Genomic DNA, 23,720 nt, shown 5'->3' with positions numbered 1-23,720 from the left:
ATTTAAATTTTAGTCATGTTTTTTTATGATTTTTGGCAATTTCAATCATTTTTCTTCGAAAATGCTTACGTGCCACATCAGCGCCACATCGAAAAAAAAACTAAAATTGCCAAAAAAAATAAAGATTATTTTTCCCTTGATTATTTATCTTTTTTCTGAATCTTAGAATTGATTATTTATCCACAACTAAATAAATTTAGTTCTCATTAATTATTACCATATAGTTTATCATATGTTATTTAATAATGTATATGGCACAGTTGAATTCATACATAACGCATATCATTCATGTTCAAAAAAAGAAAAATAAAAATAACGCAGATAATCTCAATTTTGATATGTTTAAGCAATATATATATAAGGTAACACACATTTATTTATAAAAATTTTATATTCACCTACTCTATTTATTGTATTTGACATTAAGAGGATGTTTGGCAGAGCTTAAAAGCTCTTTCAAACAGCTTATAAGTTGTTTGAGAGCTTTTAAGCTCTCAAATTTTGTTTGGAAATTTTTTTTAAAAATAGCTTATAAGCTGTCAAAATAAGCTGTTTGACAAGCATAAGCTGTTTTTAAAAAAGTAAAGGGGAGGTATTTTTTTCAAAAAGATCTTATTTTAATATTCTATCTCCTTAAAATATCCTTGAATATATTCATAAATTTTCATCATATCCTCCACCCATTAAATATTAAATATTATTTTAAAAAAATTTACAAATCACATAAATTTTTCTAAAGTAAAATATTAAAATAATTTTATATTTTAATACTAAAACTATTTTCGTATATGTATAACTCGAAATATTATTTTCATATAATTATACCATTTTTGGTAATTTTTTGACAATAAAAAGATCTTATAATACCAAACATAACAAAATCTTTAAGTTGTTTAAAATAAGTTTAGCCAAACACTTTAACGGCTTATTTTTAAAATAAGTTCTAACAGCTTATAAGCTCGTAAAATAGCTTTTAAGCTCTAGGAGCTTATAAGCTTTTTTTAATAAGTTTAGCCAAACAGCTTTTAAGCTCTTAAAAACAACTTATAAGCTGTTTTGGAGCTTTTAAGCTCTCCAAAACTGTTTGGTAATTTTTTTTCAAAACAGCTTATAAGCTGTCAAAATAAGCTGTTTGACAGCTTATAAGTTGTTTTTAAAAAAGTAGATACACCCCTAATTTTTACGAAAAGATCTTATTTTAATATTTTGTTTCCCACTATTATCCTTCTATATTATCCTTTTATATATTTTTTTCAGTTTCATAATATATTCAATTATAGTTTTTTTTATCAATTTGTTACATATATTAAAATAATATTTTGTTCCCGGTCAAAAAAATAATGTTTTGTTCTATAATTTTTTTATAATTTAAAAAACTAAACTATCGAGATACTATTTTACCATTAAATATTTTTTTAAAAAAAATCAAAGCATACGATTTTTATATATTTAAATATAAAATAATATATATAATTTTAAATAATTTTTTTCTATCATTTTCTTATAATTAAAAAAAAAGCTATACTATCAAGATATTATTGAGTAATTTTAAAATAATACATATATTATTTTAAAAAAAATTCATAGTGTGAGATTTATATAAATTAAAATATAAAATAGTTTTTATTTAATTTTAACATTTATCATAAAATTTTAAAATTATTTTTGTATATATATAATATTTACTTTACCTTCATATTATTATACCCTTTTGGTAATTTTAACAATAAAAAGATCTTATAAAACCAAACGCATCAACATCTTTAAGTTGTTTAAAATAAGTTTATCCAAACACTTTAACAGCTTATTTTTAAAATAAGACTTAACTTATAAGCTCCTAAAACAGCTTATAAGCTGTTTTTAATAAGTTTAACCAAACATCCTCTAACTCTTATATATGTTATAATTTTTATATTTGATTTTTTTTTAAAAAAAAGAAGGTAAATGACAAACACACAGAATGCAGAGGTGAATTTAAAAAAAAAAAACAAAAGCATACATGTCTACGTAGCGTACTAACATGCCCCAAAAATCCGTCACCCGTTTTCATATTAATGTCGTTTTTCTGTGTCACCGAACCTGTATAAAATGTAACATAGGTGATCCTCTTCTTCAATAATCGTTACAGCTCAGTATTTGAGAGCAGAAATTAACGAAATTGTAATTTTTGAGGACATAAATCATCACACTTGAAAGTATACTTGGGCACACTTTCAAAAGCGACTACTTTGTCATCAGGTATGGAACAAGCAGTACAAGACTACCAAAATACCCACTCCCTTATCCAAAAACCTCTAGTCCATCGTTGCTCATCATGAATTGCTCAAGTAACTCGATTTGAGAGTGCTCGGTAACTTGGCTTCTGAATGGTTCAACTTCATTTCTCCATGCACCAGCAACTTAATCGTGATGTACTCGAGCGCCCACACTGTGTGAAGCTAGAACGTCCTTCCATTTTGTGATGAAAGTTTACCATCCAGGATGAATCCAGGACTGAAGCGAGAAAGGAATTCCAACGTTATACTATGTTCGCCGAACCAAAATTTAGTTTGAAACAATAAAAACAAACCAAATCACAATAAAGCAATGATGAAAAGTATGCTTATAGTCACCACCTGGTGGTTGGATCTGCATAGTCCCTGATAGAATATAACATCCCAACAGATATCTCTCCAACATTTGAATTAAGAGTATAAATTTTATCGTTTATCTTTAATATTGCTACAGTAAATATTCTGTTCCATATTCCTAAACTCGTAAGGCAACTAAATCATGTAAACTTGTATATATACTTCAATATCAATAACAAAGAAAATACATTTCCATCTCATTTGAGTCCGGCAACTCTTTATGGTATGAGAGGTCTGGTTTGAATCCTGGTAAAGGCAAAATACCCCCACTCTCTACGAACCCTGTTTGAAAGCAAAATATACCATTTTGTAATTAAAAAAAAGGTATATTTGTAAATGAGGTTAACTTACTTGCCCTTGTATCAGTTGTTTGGGTCATATTCCGCAAATCGACATTTAAATTCGTCAGCCATTTTTGTTTCTTCTTCTTTGTTCAGTTGACAATTCCTCCAATCAGCCTTATCAGCTATATTCAACAACCCAGCCAGAACCTACCATAACAAACGTTGTAAAGTGAAGATGATCAAAATTTCATGTTCGGAGTTGAAGTTGAATGCATGGTATTTCAAGAAAAAGGAAAGTTGATCTCGCATCTAGGTTTGTCAAGTTGACAGAAATCATGGAAGCCAAGAAAAAGGGGAGCCGATTTTGCATCTAGGTTGTCAAGTTGAATGAGCGGGCCACTAAAAAGCAATCTGGTATTAAAATGCTGAAAAAATCATCTGCAGCCATTTGGATCCCAAAAAATGGAGTGCCATATAGGAGGGAAAGCATATGTGTTTTCACTAAAAAAACAAGATGATGGTAAGAAACTTATCGTTTCGTCAGTGCGGATTTAAGTTGTACGCTGGTCTTCGGAACTCAATCATGCACTAGCAAGGTTGTATCACTTATTAAAGATTTGGAACAGATTAGGATCCATAGTTATGTGAATCGTGCAATTGTGTTTAGAGGTACAAACGAACCGAGCCGGTTCGTGAGTTTTACGAGTCCACTCGATAAATATTTGATTCGTATTCGAACTTATCGAACTCGAGCCGAATTTGAACATGTTCGAACTTTTTTCGAGCCCAGCTCGAGCCAAAATTATTCTGTTCGATAGTTCGCGAATAGTTTGCGAGCTTTAATATTTAATTAACATAATATAATTATATAATAAATATATATAAATTTCGAACTTTTTCAAACATTTCGAGCTTTTCGAACCATAATATTCGAGCAATAGTTCACGAATAGGTTCGAATATTTTGAGCCGAACTCGAATTCGAACTTCATTTCGAGCCGAAATCGAGCCAAAATATTTGAAATTATCGAGTTTCGAATCGAGCTCGAACTCGAATATACTCTTATCGAGCCTTAAAATTTTACCATTATTCGGCTCGATTCGGTTTGTTTGCACCCCTAATTGTGTTATACAGTAGGATCCAGAGTTAAGGGGATCGTGCAATTATGTTGTACAGGATATGACATTGTACAAAAGTAAAACAGCAACATTGGATTTGTGTTCTTGCAGAAAGAGGTTGGAAACAAGTATAGAGCATAATTTGATGGCGCACTACTTTTAAAGTTTTTTTAGAGTTCAACATTACTTTTAAAGCTGAGAAGTTGTAAACTTGCTTGTAGCAGTTTAATATTCGTACCTCGCGACCAAACTGAGCAGGAAATTTTTCATTCTCCTCGATGACATGTGACATGAATATTCCCCCAGGAGCTTCCACATAAAATAAACTCTGATTCTTATCAAGATGCATTCGCAGTAATTTCCGTCCTTCAGAACTATTCTCATCTGAATAGAAAATAACAGAGATAAAGTGAAAGTGTTTATGATTAAAAAAAAAATACACAACTTTACTTTCATTCTTAACATACTGGATAGGGCTTCCAATCTGAAGAAATGTACGAACCATGGAAGGAAAAATATAGCAGCACCTGATAGTGCAAGAGGTGTTCCATTCTTATTAAGGTCTAGAACACTTATCTTTGAGTATCAACATCTTTATAAAGCTTGTGTTTGTGCTAAAAATAATTTTTTGACTCTATACGAGAAGCCCATTTAGATAAGCCCATACATTTTGGCCAACAATGATGAGCAACGGTGCGGGCAGAAATTGGCCCGACCCAGTTAATAGAATTGACCCAGGTAGCATCAGTTAGAAGGAGCCAGACCTAACTTGCATGTTTGTAGATGGTGGGGAAGTGGGGAGTTGAGCAGCTAGAGAGTGGGCAAGCACTTCACGGATAGTAGAAGAAAAATAGTTAAATCGACAGAACATTTGCAAAATACTCTGCAAATTTCAGTTTTCATATTCACGCATTCTTAGACTTTTCATTCGATTTTCTAGCGTTTTAGGTCGTCTTTCATTCCAGCTTCTAGCAAAGTTTTATTTTGTAAATTCCACCTGATTTGTGAATATATAATAATGCTGAGAGTTTGTTTCATTGTATTCTTTTGTTTTAGTGCATATTAGTTCAGGAGATCATAACAAACGATCAAATTTACTATCCATTTCGCTTGAATTCTTAGAAGTTAGACTGTAGTATTTTTCACTCAAATTGGTGCAATTTGCACTTGGCACGCTTGCAAGTTGCATCTACACAAAAGCTTTGTTAGAAGAAACTCACAAGAAGTTTCTGTTCAAGACATGGTTGAAAGAATTGCAGGCCAATCACATGGCCATATTTTGTTCAAGGAATTCATAAGCCTCAAATGAATGCAGGAGAAAATAAGCCAGAGAAGTAGGGTCGCATCACGGGAATACAAAGATCAATAAAGGCCAATGGAGTAACTCTACAATACTGGGAGGTCTACTTATAAATAATAAATCCTAAAAGGCCAACTAATGTCCAAAAGCTGCAAGATCATCAAACACCCTACGAAACCTAATGCAAGATGCAAAAGCATGCAAGTGATTCCAAGATACCAAAATAAGGTAGCTACGGATGTTTGGGACCAACAATGCAGACAAAGAGCCAACTATTAAGGCAGAAAATCTCAAGGAAACAACGAAAGACACCGTCTACCGTATTGTGAAGAAGTTAACCATGATCATGACCCCATAATTCTCATGAATGGGAACAAAATGCTTTTAACGAGAACATAATCGAATTCCAGGTAATAACACCATGTCTATAATGCTTTAAATTTTGTGATGCATGAATTTATACTCAGAAAAATACATATATTCTCGGAAAGAAAGAAGAGGAACTAAGGAATTACCCATTTCTTGGAGATTAGTTGTGGGTATAAGGGTCTAAGGGTGTGAGATTAGGGAGTTGCTGAAGAAGGCACAACGATGACAACGTTTGAGCTCGGAAAAATTCCAAGAACGAGCACGGATTCTTCTTGGGACCAAATTGCTATAACTCCAGTGGAATCAATTTTCTGAATGGCATTCGTTGGCTGGGAGTCCAAAGTGACAGAGAAGAGTAGACAAAAGTCAAAAAGTAGGTGAGACCACTGGCTGGGAAATCAGAGAAGCGGCTGAGTTGGATGAAGAAGACACCAACACAGTGGAAAAGGAGCAAAAATAGCTCATTGTGGCAACCGATCAGAAACGATGAGAAGCAAGCTAGCTGTAAAGGTCGAAAGAGAGGCACAGACGAGAGGCGAGGTTGAAACTATCTTGGTCGGAGGAGTAACAATCGAATTAGGACAACGGTGCACGGGTCGACTGCGGCGGTGGTGTGGCCAGCAGACAACGGACCGGCAGTGATGGGGATTGATGGTGATGACGATCAAAGGGAACTTGTGGGATAGAAAGGAAGAGTTGAAAATTTTGGAGTTAAATAATTAGGGCTTCACTCAAGGAAATGGGGATTTGAACATGCAAATTCCAAAAGATTTGAGGCAATCAAGATTTTGGTAAGATCTGCAGAAAAATTTGGTGATGAAAAAAAGCAGCCGTTGGAATTTTTAAATTTGGTTTTTGAATTAGCTTGGCTTTTTCTGCCGAAGGTCACCATCCACTATGTGAGTAAATTTGGGCTTCTTGGGCTTTACCAGAGAAAATGAATTGGATTAGAAGATTTAAAACAGGCATTTTGGCTCAATGGGCCCAATGCCTGCAGGGGGCATTTGTTTGTGCTAAAAATAATTTGTTGGCTCAATACGAGAAGCCTGATGATAAGCAGCATTCAGGTCAAAATTGGCCCGACCCAGTTGATAGAATAGACCAGTTAGCAAGAGCCAGACCTAACTTGCATGCACTTTCGGAGATGGTGAAAGTGGGGAGTTGAGCAGCTAGAGAGTGGGAACCGCCTCACGGACAGTAAAAGAAAAATAATTAATCGGCAGAAGAAAACTCACATCTCCAACAACTCCAAACTTGCAAAATAATCAATCGGCAGAAGAAAACACACATCTCCAACAACTCCAAACTTGCAAAATAATCTGCAATTTTCATATTCTCGCATTTTCGATTTCTAGCATTTTAGGTCGTCTTTCATTCCAGTTTCTAGCAAATTTTTCGCAATTTTATTTCGTAAATTCCACTAGATTTGCGAGTATATAATTATGTTGAGAGTTTATTTCGTCAATTTTAGGGTCATTTCCATTGTATTCTTTTGTTTTAGTGCATATTAGCTTAGGAGATCATAACAAACGGTCGAATTTAGTATTCATTTCACTTGAATTCTTAGAAGCTAGACTGAGAGTATTTTTCACTTAAATTGATGCATTTTGGGCCTGGCAGGCCCGCATCTAGACAAAATTTGTGTAAACAACCTGTTATCCAGTTTACATTTGATAAAGAGAAAAATTGTTGTTTTCCAATGTACTAATTTCTAGAGGATACCTGTCTCAGGGGTACTGAATGCTGATTGCTGACAACTATATTCAGAGTCTTGGCATCATTAGTTCACAAAAAAATGAACTTAAACCTTCATTGACTATGTTTTTATAAGAAATTAAATTAAATAATAAATATATAATTTTATAATCACAGGGAGGACAAGACATCCTCCTGTAGAAGCTTTCAAGATTTAAAAATCTTTATCTATCTTCATGCCCAAAGTAAAATCTAGTACTCAATACTTTTCCTCACTCAAGTTTTGGCTCATTGCACTCAACATGCCATTCATCAAGAAGGTATTCTTTGTGTTGATCAACCTCAAGGGAGGCCATAATTGTAGCCATGAATTGTAGCACAGTTGATAGTTTTTCAATTTAATTTTTCATTGATACCAATAATAGTTTGGAGGTATAATTTTGGAATTTGAAAGAGGGGTGAATGACCAGCACACAAGATCCAACTCAAGCCCCCAACTTCAAACATACCCAAGAGTCCATAATATTCAAACTCATTTACTGTAAATGAGAATTGTACCTAGGATCAACACGTAGAACAAGCAGCAGCAAAAAATGACAAGTATCTTAAAGATTAGACAAATAAGAAAGGACGCAAGTGTAAGCAGGTTTTACAAACAATGATGGTTATTTTAAAATATAGTATATTGCAAGTTTGAGGTGTATATAATTCTGTTCAAATATTTAACTTACGCACCATGGTCCAAAGGAAGATTTTTACATCAAGATATCAGAAATCAATTACATGAGAACAAGGATACGATTGGCTTCAATTTCAGACTAGAAGGGATGCACACACTCATAAAGCAAAAAGAAAAGTGGGCAAAGGTTGCATAGTCAGAAATGGCCCAGTTAATATAGATATGTGACAGATTAAAGAGAAAGCATCACACTTTAGGTAACGATGATGTTCATGAATGCAAGATTTAACTGGAATAGCTATTTATAGTTTAATATCCTACATTTTTCTCATGTTATGAATATATGTGTCACAAAAACATTAAATAAGAAAAATGTGATTATAATTTCGAAAACAGTAGTTTATTTTCAAGCCAATAACATCTAATATGGAGTGCACAGCTTGCTACCAAGAACTCCTTAAAGTAAATCAAAATGAACCAACTACATTTTTATAGATACGAACCACATTATCATGGACTTCTTCCTACACATATGGTCTATGGGACTGGCCTTTGTTTCCAAAAACGCATTTATTTCCGTCAGTGATGCTTGACTGCTTCCAATATGTAGGGAAAACATCTGAATCTTCAAGTTATAATTCAGATTCACAATGTACATTCGTCTTACTGTTAGGTTTTCCTTTATTAAAATTAAAAGGTATGAAATATGACAGCCTTTGCGATTAACCTTGCATCTGTTTCAGGATCTTATGCCTAATACTCACTCTAATTCCACTATTTAGGGTTCGTTTCATATCTCATTTATTTGTATAGGTATCTATGAGTTGATAGTAGCACTTGAAGTCCAAATAAAAGCTTACTTTCAACTGTTGTGAACTTGAAACCCAACTTCTTCGCGGCTAAATTGAAAATATCTTTGACAGAAGTTGACCGAGATGACGGTATAGGAACAGCCTGCAAGAAGATAAACGATGGAGCCAAAACATTCATAAAGATACTTGAGGAATCATTCAGAGATTTTTTTATAAAACTTTAAAGCCAATAACCGCACATAAATAATTGATGACTAATGAGCAGGTGATATATATATATATTTATTTATTTATTTTTGGATAAGAAACAATATTATATTAATTACGGGAAAGCTATTAATTACAATAGGCGGACAAGTGATCCACTAACAACAAAAGTCTAAGCATGACCCTACTCATATCAACAATAGACAAAAAACCCAATCTCTTAATATATATTGTTCAATGTACATCAGGGAAAAGGATGTGAAGTCAACAATATAAGCTCACCGTCAAAAGGAAAAGCAAAACACAAGCAACAAACACGTAACACAAAGTAAAGAGGATTTATTCCATGTATATATGGGCAACTGGACAAGCCATACTACCAGCAATTGTTAGTAAAACATGCCCAGGTCAAAAGAGTAGAAATTTTCACACCTGAAGATTGGTATGTGTTCCACGATTAGATATCCACTCAAAAAAAACTCCTATTTTCCCTTGGCTCTTAAAGTAAGCTTTAAGGCTGCTCTGGAATCCAGATAAGCGTGCTTCACATTCTGGAGGTAAAGTAAGCGTGCTCGGCACATGTTCAATAGGTATTACGAGCACATGATCTTGGACTAATGGTCCTTTGGCGAGTGCACAATAATAGTCTTCTCCTATTGAGGTTATTAAATGAGACTCCACACTGGGGCTTGACAAACAAAACCAGCATTCTTTGGACCTGAAACACTAATATGTATACAGTTGTTGATTTATGTCGTGCAAGAAAATGGAAACAACCATAAGATAGCAATATAGCAAGCCAGTGCTGCATAAAGCTATGCAGACTTTTCAAGTAAAAAACTATGATATATATGGATCTTGAATCATAATAACAAAACCTTATCCAATTTCACGCTTTCAATGATTCTTTAGTAATGTTTTGATCCACAACTAAACAGTTTTTCATCTAACGAATTTTAAAGAGAACTGTCCATTGGCATTTAGGTCTAATGTAAATAAAAAACAAACAGTAGAACAAAAGTTCAATAATCTTTGACCTGTTTGAGCTTCCGGTGCCAGATTCAGATCTCCTTCCAGAAAATCCTTCACCCTCTTCCTGTAAACTGTGCTTAAAGTTGCAATCTGTCCCTCTTTCACATTTTCCCTTATTTAAAAAATCAAAACACACACCCCTGACAGATTGTTCTCTTGCATCTACGTCATGACGAAAGTGGCACTTATCTCCTCTTGGACACAACCCAGAGGATATAAATTTAAAGCACATCCTCTCACCATCACCATCTCCACGTTTCATTCTTTTGCGAGAGTCATCGTAACGCCAATATTGTGTATCAGAACTACCGTCGCCAGATCTTTTTACTGCTTGATCAGCAGAGCTGGCATTTTCTGTAAATGAATAAGGAGACAAAGTAGTTTTTGGCGGCTTTGTGCAAATCTCAGCAGCAGACATCATGGATGCTGGCTTAGGTGAAAGCGCATGAAGGAACTTCTGGCAGCAAACGTAAAAATTATCAACTGTTAGTAGCTTTAGTGTCATTAAATTAAAAATATAAAAAGCATAACAGTCTACATGGCATTCTTCAGGTATGCAAATCCAGAATTTACAAGAGTAGCAAGAATTTAGCAACATACAAAGCAGAAAGTCACATGCGCAGAAATGAGAGAATAAAACTTGAAGAAGAACAAAACCTGTTTGTTTTTATTTCCAACTGAACCGAGGGCTAAAAAACGAGTCACATGGACAGCACCAACATTAACATAAGGTTCCCGATCATAGTAGACACCAATTGTGCCTGCAATATGGTAGCTACCATAAAGTGACATCATGTTAGAAATTATATCAGGGGAAAATGTTAATGTATCATGTATCACAACAAAACGTTACAAAATCATTTTCGCACATTTTCCAAACACCTACTCTTCAATTTATTTCACTTTACAGAGATTTTGCAAGCACTGCTGCTGGGCTAAAACTCTCACTTCCAAAATCTACCGACTAAACATTTAGACAGTAAACTAACTAAATTCTTTCAAGCCAGTCACCAGTATTATTTACAACTATATGTTACCTGTGTTCCACATGCTGTTTCAGAAGGTACACTCTTTTCTCATAATATCAGCCATTCTTTTACAGGATTTATTTTTGGGAAATTCTTAGCATGGATTTCTGCAAAGCTTTGAGTCAATTTTTTCTCGAACTAACAGCCTAACATTAGTTGGTCAAATCATATACCTATCTTATTTTATCATTTGGACATATATGGCCAAACTTTTAGATTTGCTTTTTCAATTTAACATGTTTCTAAATTTGTTTTCATTGATATTACAGTCAAAACCATAAACCTTTCGTGATTTGACCAAAATCCTCTGGATAAACAATGCCACATGAGCAAATTAAACATTCCTTACCGTGGTTTGATCTCTGATACTAAATCTGATAAGGTGGAGTCACCGGTAGATGAATCCGACATTGCAGACGTAACTTCAGATGCAGCAGCTCTATTTGTGACCCCTTTGGGCCATTCATTAGTAAAATCAAGTGAAGGAAGCAAAGATCAAGGCAAGACGATAATGAGAGAGAGAGAGAGAGAGAGAGAGAGAGAGAGAGAGTAATCAAGAACTATCTGTTTACAAGTAGGATATGTCAAGAAAAGATCCACGATTCCATGCTCCTCAGAGAATGCCCTCAGCGAATCAACATCATCTTGACTGTAAGTACCAAATTGTTGAACACTTGCAGACTGCCTACCAGACAAGTATACCACAGAAAGACCTGAACACGAGTTTTCATATTAGCACAGGATGCAAATTGTTAGATATGCATGATACAGCCCTTTTAAGGCTCCAACCAAACTCACAAGCACTGATCAGCTTTCAAAAATCAAAAAGCAAATAGATTTAAGGTACTTGCAAGAAACGTATACGAGCCAAAAGCATGAAGAAAATCTATAACAACAAGCGGGAACTTTAAATTAAAAACATTATGCAAGTAGAGATTTGTGGGAAAATCACATTTTTATCTGATACATTTGCCTTGTGAAGTTAGGCCTAAAAACAAAAGCCCCTTGCAGTTTAACAAAAACAATAACATCCACTGAAGCAAGTCTAACATTATACTTGCACCCCAACATCAATTCTTTTTCTCTTCTTTTTTTTTGTCAATTTTCATTCTTCTTTTTTTCACCCTCAACACAAAGTGCGTTGTCAATGTAATCATTCAATAATCCAGACATGACTTTCATCCGCACCCAACATAAAGCTTTTTAAAGGACTATAAACATCACATACAAGGATGAATGAGGCGTCTAACTACATTTGTTTCGTTTGGTTAATAGTAGTCATAGGGATTTGAATACTTGGTAAAGCACATCAACATCTCATGAGGTCAGGCTTCATGAGACAAACAGTTCTGGTTACGTTTTAGTCATGTCCATCGCGCTTTAACAACATTTTGGTCAATTCGCGACACTACATTTCCAGCACTTAAATGCAAAAACTCATCCAACCAAAAAAAAAGCCGTACACAGAAACATATTGAAGAACCGATGCAAATTTCAAACCACGAGGGAAAAGTGTTCAACAGGTAACTCATATTAAAAAGGCTAAATTGTTAGGAGTAGGTAATTACACACCGTGTAGCGTGAACTTCCCACTGCCTCTCAACCAATACAAATTCTCGCAGACTTTCAAGCCGTCCATCTTAAACCCTAGGTTCGCTGAATTTTTAGCAGCAGCGGACAAAATCTTTGCAGAACCAACGCCATAATCGCCAATGAAGTAAGTCGGAATAGGGATTTGAGAGCGTCCTTCGAGGTAGTCGTTGAACTCCTCGAGCTGGTCAGGGGATTCCGGGAAGAACTGACCAACGCACAGCAACGCATCGAACGGACCTGCCGATTTGTTCACCTGAAAATTTGAGATGGCGTCAATACATCGAAAGATTAATGGAGTTGGAATCGATAAATGAGTGAGTGAGTACGGAGGTGTGTTGCATACAGAGGAAACACGCTTGAAAAGCTGGGAGAGGCGGCCGAGGACATCGCCGGAGAGAAGGATTCTTGGAGCGGCGGCCATGCCGGAGACGGCGATTAGCTTCCAGATTGCTGAGCTGAGAATTAATTAATGAATAATCAAATAATACTTATTATACAATAAAACCAGCGGCTATTCCCAGAAATATAGAACCATTAAATTTTTTTAAAAAAATATAACATATTATGAAAATTGTTAAAAAAAATAAAAACAGAAAAACTGATAACAAAATTCTCGTTTCGAAAAATATTATTTTTAATATCAAAAATATTATTTATATTTTATCACTATTGAAATGAATTTAATTAATCGTCTCACAGAAAATTATTTTAATATCAAATGAATTATAAACCATAGCTTATTTATAAGAAAAAAATTTGAAATTAATCAAAATTATTATTTACATATATATATATATACTATATTATCGAATTTCAACATCTCATATTAGCTAAATTTATGCGTAAATATGACATCGAAATTTGTTTACAGTTTTACGATTCATGATATTTGTTATTTACCTTTATTTGTTTGGCTTCCAAAAAAAAAGAAAAAAAAAATTGTTATTCATACTACGTTGTATACTTGTATGTGGTTTGATTGGTTTGCATAATATGAAAGCTCGACACCGGTTTTGGGCCCAAAAGAATGGGCTTCTGAAAATGAAGTCCAGATTCTAAGCCCAGTAAAGATCTGCACGGTATAGTTTGATTGCCCTTTTAGGCATCGTTTGGTTTGATTGATATGATAAGTAATCCATAAATAAGTAATATAATGTAAATTAAAAATAAATAAATAAAATAGTTAATACATTTTTTGATTTGATGGATAGATTATAATTTATTTGATTTAATTGATGTAAAATTATTAATTAATAAATAGATAAATAATATGACGAAAATAAGGTGAAATTGATTGGAATAAGTTATACATAGATTAATAGAACTGAATTTATTTCTCCTCTCTTTTTTTTAAGAAAATTCTTCTAACTTTTAAGGTTTTGGGAAAAATAATTGTACAGCTTTTGTTTTGATCAAGTTATTGAAATAAAATATTTTAAAATTTTATTACATAATAGCATGAGTATCCAATGGCGAAATTAGAATTTCAAATTCACCTAGACTAAGATTTTTTGACAAGAAAAAAAAAACACATAACAATTAAAATCATGAGTGAGATAGTTATTCATTGTAGTGTCAAAAATCTCATTAGCAAGATCTTCGATAAATTTTGTATGGAACTCATATGATCCGAAAACCTCCGACAAAAACTTTGATAATATAATATTTTGTACCATCATCTTCCTGCAAGAAACTAATGAATTTTTTTAAATAGATAAATATTTCTAAAACCAATCATTCAATGTTAATGAATAAAGTTGAACATGCCCACAAGGGCATAGGCGAGTTGCTAAGGCCTGAGATAACGTGGAAAAAAATTCTCCAGCGTTACGGGTTCGATCTTCGTGTTGAGCATATTTCTACTGAAATATTGTGGGATATGCTCCGGGGGTTGGTCATGTTGCTCCCTCCCTCAGGTCCCTCCCGCTCGTGCGCATCTCTCGATTTAACCTCCGTATGAACCACTGAGTCTCTGACTCATGTGGAATGGGGTCCCCTTCGGAGTCAACTTTTTTTTAATACAGTTGAACATTTCCTGACTAAAAGATAAAAAGATGATCTGAATTGACATACACTCGTACTATTGAATCTGTGACCTGCGATCCTTTGGAGTATAATATTAATCAATTTTGGAATTTGAATCTATGCTTAAAGCAAACTCTCTTTTACGTTAGATCATAATAGTATATGTCAGAAAATCCTCTCCCATTCTATCTCATCTTAGATAATGAAGGAAATGCTGATTGTTGTCTTAAAGACGTCAAATAAGTAGTACGCATCTCTGCCCTTGTGAGTATCTAATTTAGTATTAAATGAGCCCAAATATATAGTATTTCATGTTAATTATGATGAATTTCAAATTCAATAATGATGTTATTTAAAATTTATTTTTGTTTTGTATTACTAATATGTAAAATTAAGGTGAAGATATAATATTTGATATATTATTTTATTGTAAATAACAAAACTATAATTAAAATTCATGATTTTGAAAATCCATGATCTAAACACTTTTTCTCTTTGATATTAATGCATGTGGCTGCTATAACAACCTACTTATCTCTCTTTTTATATATATATATATATATATATATATATATATATATATATATATTTGCTTTTATTCTACGATGTTCACGATTTCATATTTGTTTCTTATTTGTAAGTTTATCATAAGTTAACCCTAAATTCATTGATGCAATCGATTCTCAAGATTTGTATCAGAAGTTAGAATCAATAGAGATGAGTAGATTGTTATAGCAGCCACGTGCATTAATATATATATATATATAGTTTCTTTCAAGTGCTCACTTATCATGCCCACTGTCATGCTTACCAATGATGTGGCACTATTCTATTGGACCACATCTTTATCACATCCAATAGAATAGTGCCACATCATTGGTGGGCATGATAGGTAGGCACGTGAAAGAAATATATATATATATATTCAATTTGGATTGAAACGAGAACGAAATTTCGGTTCCACATAGTGCGTGTGGCCTTGTATATGACTGTATACATTGAGGATGTTCAAGGATGACCTAGAAATCTTTATTTCTTGATATTTTTTTAATTAAAAAAAGAAGAAAAAAATAAGCAATCTTTTTGAAATTGGCCTAACTCATGGATTTACTTTCTATATTTGTGATTTTGCATTTGGAACTGATTTCAACCAATTAGCCCCACCTAGCTACAACCCTAATGTATTGTGCCCACTTTGAGTAGCACCAAAGTCCATATGTGCACAACATTATAAAGTCTAAAGAGAATTATCATTGTGTCCAAAAATAAAATACCAAAAGAAATATATATACATATATATATATATCATCAAATTTTGTAACTCGAAATATTCGTACTACTTTTTTTGTACAATTTGATTTGCTTGACGGAGTGTGTTTTTTTTGTTTCGAAATGGTCTGTTTAGATCGACCTTTTTTTTTTACAAAAAATAAATAAATAAATAAACTTTTGCATGTTTTTAGCATTTTATCTTCACAAGAAGTCGTGCAATAATTTTGTGACATCCCAAGGCAACTTAGGAAAAGGGCTGGTTTTTATATAGTTTTGTGACATCCCAAGGCAAGGCACTCGTGCAATAAAAGGATAAAAGTAATTGCTTAGACATAATAATTGTTCCTATGTTATGCACGCATGCATAGAAACATAATAATTTCTTGTCTATAATGCTAATAATTTGCTAACTTAGCACGTGAAATTGATTAGGGACATGATTATCTAATTGCCTTTTCACATATAGATATAATGATTTTGGAATATATACACAAGATTTTTGGTTTCACAAGTCCTTGCTCAGTATTTGGGAGAATTGTAATTTCGATCTCGTAAGTTGTTTGTTTTGGATTTTCGTCGTATAACTTGTAAAGATATTTTTTATGACGTGAGAACCAATAACCGTATAACTTGTTATGTTTGATTTTGGTTCTGATGTTTTTTTTTAATCATTTTTTTTTTGAAATCACAACATCTGTCGAATCTTATTTGACGCAAATATTATCTTACTTGACTCATTTAACAAAAATAAAACATATATTACACGTGATAAAATCCATCTAAACAAAGATAGATGATAAAAATAAAGAAAAAAAAAAGTCATTCAATATTTCAAAACGAGAGGAAAACTTGTCATTTTATTTTATTTTTGCTTAAGTGAATTTTAATATGTATAATAGCTTTATTTATTTCTAGTCACGAGACGTATAAAAGAAAATCAATGTCAAATAAGTATTATTTGTTATGTTTGATGGCTACTATGGCCAAAAAATCCAATAAGACGGATTAGAATCGAATTTTGTCAAGTCACATAATTACAACCCAAAACATAACAATCTGCATGACTAAAATTTAATTTTCCCTCCAGATTTTAGTCAAACAATACAACAAGGATAAACATATATATTTTTCTATATTATTATAGTAGAGACCTTTTAGTTAACTAACTTTTAATTAATTGATGAATTTGAGATGAAATTACGATTATATTCTAACTTAATTAACAATAATACCAAAATTATTAGACAAATTAGTCATTTTATATGGTCCTATCTTTTTTAGTCATTAGATATTATCTTATTTATCAAAATGATACTCGTTATCTTTGTTTATATTTTTAAAATTTTACATTAGATAGTTTTTTTTATACGTATCATTCTTAAACTTTTGAATATCTAATTTATCATGTGAGTTTTAAAAATAACATGAAAAATTTATATACATGCATGTATCGTGTGCAAGGGACGCTAGTATACACAATTATAGTTCATGTAAATATAGTATTAAATTTAACTGTGAATAGATAAATGACCATTTATATTCATCATCATATTATTATTATTATTATTATTATTATTATTATTATTATATCTATTCTATTTTATTAAAGTTGAGGGGTTGATATGAACAATCCCTCCTTTAATTAGCTCTTTAGTATATGTTTAATTACAATAATGTCATTTTATTTTGTCCATTCATAACTACTTATTTACGAGAATTTCATTCTCATAATATTTTTTTGTTCTTTATGGATATTTATTTTAAAAATGTGATTTTTTTTATTTCACTATTTATTATTATTTTTTTTAGTTAAAAATTGGAATATCCATAAAGAACAAAAAAATATTATGAGAATGACATTTTCATAAATAAATAGTTATTATATATATATATATATATATATCAAAATTTGTTTGATGCAGAAATATGAATGGCCGATTTTCGCAATCTTAATAGACCACTCCCCCTATAAATATAGATTTTTTTTTTCTTTTAAAAAGGTGATCTACCAAAGATGAATAATATTTAAGGACCTCTGCTCAAAACGTGAACCCTAACTCTGGACCATCAAGCACAACGATCGAGCCGAAGTAGATGGGCCAAACGAATTTAATAATAATAATAAGATTTAGCTCGATACCGTACCTGGGTTTAAAAACATTATTAGGGAACAAATATAATTTAACAACCTTATAAAAATCCACAAAAAATAAAAACATATAAGTTATAAACCTACACGTGCATAAAATCTCATGTTTTTAAAAAATCAGACATAAAACTGGATCATTTCAACCTACTTTTACAAACACTATCTCATGATAGATTTAAGGGTCATCATTTATCAATACATATGAGATCCACTAAAAAATAATTAACCCCACATTTATTGATAAATGTCAACCGTTAGATTATGTCAAGTAGTGTCTGTACATGTATGATCTAACTTACTCATAAAACCTCTATAAATACGGCAAATGTACTCCATTTTAAAAAATAAGGGATTTTACTATTATATTAGAGGTTTCATAATTTTAATACGGCAAATGTACTCCATTTTTAAAAATAAGGGATTTTACTGTTGTATTAGAGGTTTCATAATTTTTTAAAGATTTTACATGATTTATAAATATAATTATAACCTTACGTATTTCGAATGACTTTTCAAACGATTCAATCCAAACATATTCCGAAGGACCCGTAAGTTTAAAAATGACCTCGAATCATCAAATGAACTTAAAATTAAGCAATCTTACGGGATGTATTCAATCAAAGAGAAATAATAACTTTTAATGACTTTTGTAGAGTTTAAAAATCTAGATGTATTCAATCTAAACTTTTATATATTCTACAAAAGTTTAAGGGTATTCAACATGAAATTTCATAGAGTTTTTAAAAGTCATGTTGTATTCAAATATGACTTTTTAAAACTCTACAGAAGTCTATAGGTATCCAAAATGTCATTAAATCTCCATTGACTTCTATTAAATTATTTAGTACAAATTTTGAAACCTTAGGTACAACTATGAAATGTAAAAAATTCTCCGCCGCTCATGCCAAAGATTTGTAGAGATTTCTAATTATAAAAAAACCTATAAATCATTATTTTTCTCCAAACATAAAAAACAGATCTATCTCTTACATTAAAATTATATAAAAACATAAAAATAAAATCATGAAAACATATAAAATAATAAACTTACGTTAATTGCTATTATTTTATCTAATCTAAAATATATACGTTAATTGCTATTATTAATAGTAAACTTACTTTAATTGCTATTACGTTAACAAAAATCTTTTATATTTACGTTAGCAATTATATTACGTACAATATTATATTAATCTTCTCTATTTTATCTAAATTTATGTACAGTATTAAATTATTTACGTAAGTAATCGGAAAAGTTCAGTAATTTATTTTACATTTTTTATAATTTATTTTAAAATATATTATTTATTGCTTTTTTTAGTCGGTTAAATGCTAATAATTTGTAATAAAAAGATATTACTTCACCGGAGTTTAATTGTGTTGTTATATATTAACAATGTTAATATAATTTGTATTGTTTTTAAATTTTTTTTTTTTTTTGCTTTCAGGCAATGTGTTAAGAATTTTCTTAAAATTTATGGATATATTTGCTTGATGGATTCCTAGCAAATAATTTTCGTAAACATATCTCGATTATTATAATTTAAAATAAACATACTATGATAGATAGATTTATTATTTTTGTCAATACATTATATAATTTTAAAAAGTTTGTACTTGTTGGTACATACTTAACTATCTCTATTTTCATCACCATTAAAGTTATAAATTAAAATCTATAGAATTCCATTAAAAAATGTCCAAGCAAGTCTGTCAAAAAGTCTGCAGGAATCCATAGAATTATTTTTACAATTATGTGGCATTCTATAAAAGTCAATAAAAATCTAGCAACTCCACAGAAGTATGTCATTTTTAAAAGTCATTAAAAGTCTGAATTAAATACACTCCTGTTAATTCTTAGTCCTTACAGATTTAACTAACCAATCCAAATTTGATGAATGTCGTTACTGTTTTAATACGAGTCATTCTAGCAATGCTTATATTCTCATTTAACTCACATGAGAAACTTCTCAAAGGGTCAATTATCTCGAAATTGTCCCAAATCAAACACGCTCAACTGTGTATCTTTTATGTGATGAACTCTTGAAAAAAGATATACCTTAATGATATCATCTGTCAAATATTTTAAATCATCATCAATTGTACAACCTCATATCTGCACATTATTCTGATGTGAGATTGATTCATTTATATATGTTCTCTTTCGCCTGAAATATGTCTGAAACCGCTCTTATCAGTCCAGAGTATTACAAACTCCTTCCTTTTTTAGGCACCTTCAACTCCACCCCAAATTCATTTCTAAGGGTGGTATACCGTACCGTACCAAAAATTACGGTATAAAAAAATATTATACCAAAATTTTCGGTACATATAAATAGCATATTGAAATTTTTTAAAAAATTATAAATTTATTGTTTATAAATATTATATATTATTAATTTTTTTTATATTATTTCGATATTTTGGTATATCAGTATATATCGAAATTTTTAAATTTCATACCTTCACTGTACCCGAATTTTCGGTTTCCGAAAATTCGGTATTTTTTTTATACGATAACTTTGGTATACCGAAAATTCGATATTTTTCCCCACCCCTATTCATTTCAACATTCTCACAACAAATTTTTTTCACACTTTCAAATATTTGGAAAAAAATACCATTATAAATATTACGTGTCAATTGAATCTTATATAATTAATTACACGACGACTCTATTTTTTATTGACAAATTGATGTGAAAGGTGCCCTTATCTTAGCTAGCCCTATATTGGAGCATACGATCTGCAAGGTCAAAATCATTGAAATTTTAATGGAATCATGTACTTTCTTAACATATGGAACCTTAACTTTAAAAATGTAATATTAAAATTAAGTAAAAATTATTTTTTTGGTCCTGTATATTTGTCATTTTGCGATTTCAATCCTTTATATTTTCAGATTTCAGTTTTAGTCTGCTATCTTTGTTTTTTTTTTTTTGGCAATTTTAGTCCTTTTTTCGATGTGACGCTGATGTGACACCAATGCAGTGTTGACGTGTAGTTGACGTGTATAGTGCCACGTAAGCATTTTCGAATAAAAATGACTAAAATTGCCGAAAATCGGAATATGCAGAACTAAAACTAAAATATAAAAACATAAAGGACCGAAATCACAAAGTGACAAAACATATAGAACCAAAATTACAGTTTTCCTAATGAATATTCACCTAAGCCATTCTTAATTTGAATTAATCTTCACTCAGCTACCACCTAATTTTTAGACTTTTTCCGCAAAAAGTGAGATGTTCTATCTAAAGCAATATATAAATGATTTTCAAGTACCTAAGTTTTTACTTAAACGATCTTCTGATGATTTCTTATACTATTTTCATCGATCCCTATATCTCTACTAAGTTTTCTCTATCATTCATAAGTCTCTACGTGGTATATAACAATAACACACATATATGCATGATTGAGCTCATAGGTGTAGTGATTATATTTGGTTTTATTTCAGAACGTGATAGAAATATTTGATTCGACTAAGAATTCTTGGGATAATTCATGAGACATGCATGCAATCAAAATCGTTAAAATGTTTGATCATTTTGTTAGGTCGCATTTTCTTTTCGGTCAAAATCCGAATCTATTAGCAAGTTTGTGGTATGATATTGAGAAGATGGTATTTAATTAACATGGATTCGAATACGTCTTTCTCGAAAGATTTTATATGACTGTATCATATCTAGAATCGTCTAGTTACAACTATTCATATAGATATTGCATACCTATGCTAAATTGTTTTCGTTGAGATTCTTTAGTTAGTCAGTTTCATATGTCATATCAGTGCTTCTCACATGAGACACGCACATTGTAGAGTAATTTATGAAATTGTCAAGAAGTGGTTGAGATTTACTTGTTCCATATATCCAATTATCTTGAATTTTAAATTGACCAAGAAAAATTTATTGTTAAGAGGACTGAAAATGATTTATAATTAAGACTATCTTAGGTTTTCAAAATAAAATGAAAAAAAAGAGACTAATAGTTCCATGAAGAATCAAAGTTGTAAAGTGTATATTTAGGGAATGCTAAATTATTGGTCCTTTGATTTGAATTTTAAATTGACCAAGAAAAATTTATTGTTAAGAGGACTGAAAATGATTTATAATTAAGACTATCTTAGTTTTTTAAAATAAAATGAAAAAAAGAGACTAATAGTTCCATGAAGAATCAAAGTTGTAAAGTGTATATTTAGGGAATGCTAAATTATTGGTCCTTTGATTTGAATGTTTTTATTTTTAATCATCTTAATCCATTAATTACTTGCATTTCCCCCTGAATTTGTAGTGATTAATTTGTCACTGAAGTTGGAGTGACAACAGACATGCTCACAATGCGTCAATGTCTATCGTTACGTCAGCATTCTGATAAAAAATGACTAAAATAAAAAAAATTGCAAAATAATTAATAGAACCGTATTTAACATACAACGGGAGAATAAAAATTGAAAACTTTGAAGCTACGTGATAAAAAAAATGTAATTTTCTTTTTATATTTACAAATTTATATGAATATTTTCACAAGTATTTGTGATTCAAATTTTCATCACTTTCCATAAGTTATATATTTATTACTAGCGAACGTGTACATGCGTTGCTGGTGTAATATATTACATAAATTTTAATTATTTCTGTTATATGTGCATTTAATACCTGGATTGGGCGGGTTACTCTCTGAAACGCAAGTGGAAGAGAGCGTTCAATTTGGGAGGAGGGAGGAGAGGGTAAATTGGTAAAATTGAAATGATATTTTGGTGTTTATTTATTTATTTATTTTTTACGGGAAAACATTTTTTATGAGGTAATTGTCATCTGTATACGGTACATATTGATAGTTTAGCTCGAAAATCATAATATTTTCAAGTTTTTTTTAAAAAATAATTTAACCCCAAAAAACTACTCGATCCACTGGGTCATCTAAATTTATCCCTAATTGAGCGTACGGCCCTACATGAAGAAAAATAATGTGAAACATTGCATCCTTCTCCTTGTAGTTATTGGAGATGGTACACATCTTAACAAGGTAAGCTTGCAAAGTACAACACATTTCTTTGTTCGTGTGATCTTTGAGTCAAATCATCAAAGATTTGAGTTGAATCTTTCATTTAATTTTGTTAACGTTGATTGGGACAAAAAAAAATGCGAATCCATCCATATATTATTTTTTGGATTGGAAAAAAATAGTGATTCATGATGGAAAACATATAAATCCCAATTGGTTTCATATTAAGGGGAAAAAAAGGAATATAATATATTCTTTTGGATACAACGTTCTACCTAGTTCTTTCGGTTGAATTGATGGATTCGTTTGATTTTGTGAAAGATTTTAATTATGAATTTCAAATGACACATATCTTTTAGATCTTTTAGATAAATTGAAATTAAAATTCATCAAAATTTCAATTGAAGTTTGTTAAGATCATGGACTTTGACTTAACCCAATCAAAAAAACTAAATCAAGATGGAAGATCGTCCAAGTCTATATATGAAAACTCACGTTTCACAGGAATTTTACCCAGTCGA

General features: G+C 31.3%; 1 protein-coding gene across 1 annotated transcript; it reads right to left on the bottom strand.

The window, feature by feature from the left end:
* Positions 1–2,032: 2,032 nt before the first annotated feature.
* LOC140891126 (zinc finger CCCH domain-containing protein 64) lies at positions 2,033–13,208 on the bottom strand. Its single transcript, XM_073299438.1, has 11 exons — positions 13,091–13,208; positions 12,727–13,000; positions 11,740–11,867; positions 11,504–11,625; positions 10,784–10,901; positions 10,132–10,583; positions 9,527–9,812; positions 8,936–9,029; positions 4,271–4,416; positions 2,982–3,121; positions 2,033–2,493 (listed from the first exon to the last, which is right to left on the bottom strand). The coding sequence occupies exons 1-10, from the start codon at positions 13,166–13,168 to the stop codon at positions 2,993–2,995; spliced, it is 1,827 nt and encodes a 608-aa protein (XP_073155539.1). The 5' UTR covers positions 13,169–13,208; the 3' UTR covers positions 2,033–2,493; positions 2,982–2,992.
* Between the last annotated feature and the right edge of the window lie 10,512 nt (positions 13,209–23,720).

This window comes from Henckelia pumila, chromosome 3 (assembly GCF_033568475.1).
Source record: "Henckelia pumila isolate YLH828 chromosome 3, ASM3356847v2, whole genome shotgun sequence".
Taxonomy (NCBI): domain Eukaryota; kingdom Viridiplantae; phylum Streptophyta; class Magnoliopsida; order Lamiales; family Gesneriaceae; genus Henckelia; species Henckelia pumila.
The sequence above is the reverse complement of the archived record's forward strand: the minus strand, read 5'-3'. Positions and strand labels throughout refer to the sequence as shown.

Excerpts from the sequence above, each read along its gene's own strand:
- LOC140891126 (XM_073299438.1), bottom strand. The coding sequence starts at position 13,168 with ATGGCCGCCGCTCCAAGAATCCTTCTCTCCGGCGATGTCCTCGGCCGC. Across the intron at positions 13,001-13,090 it reads TTTTCAAGCGTGTTTCCTCT|GTGAACAAATCGGCAGGTCC; the intron begins GTATGCAACACA and ends TCAAATTTTCAG. Across the intron at positions 11,868-12,726 it reads TGGGAAGTTCACGCTACACG|GTCTTTCTGTGGTATACTTG; the intron begins GTGTGTAATTAC and ends ACTCGTGTTCAG.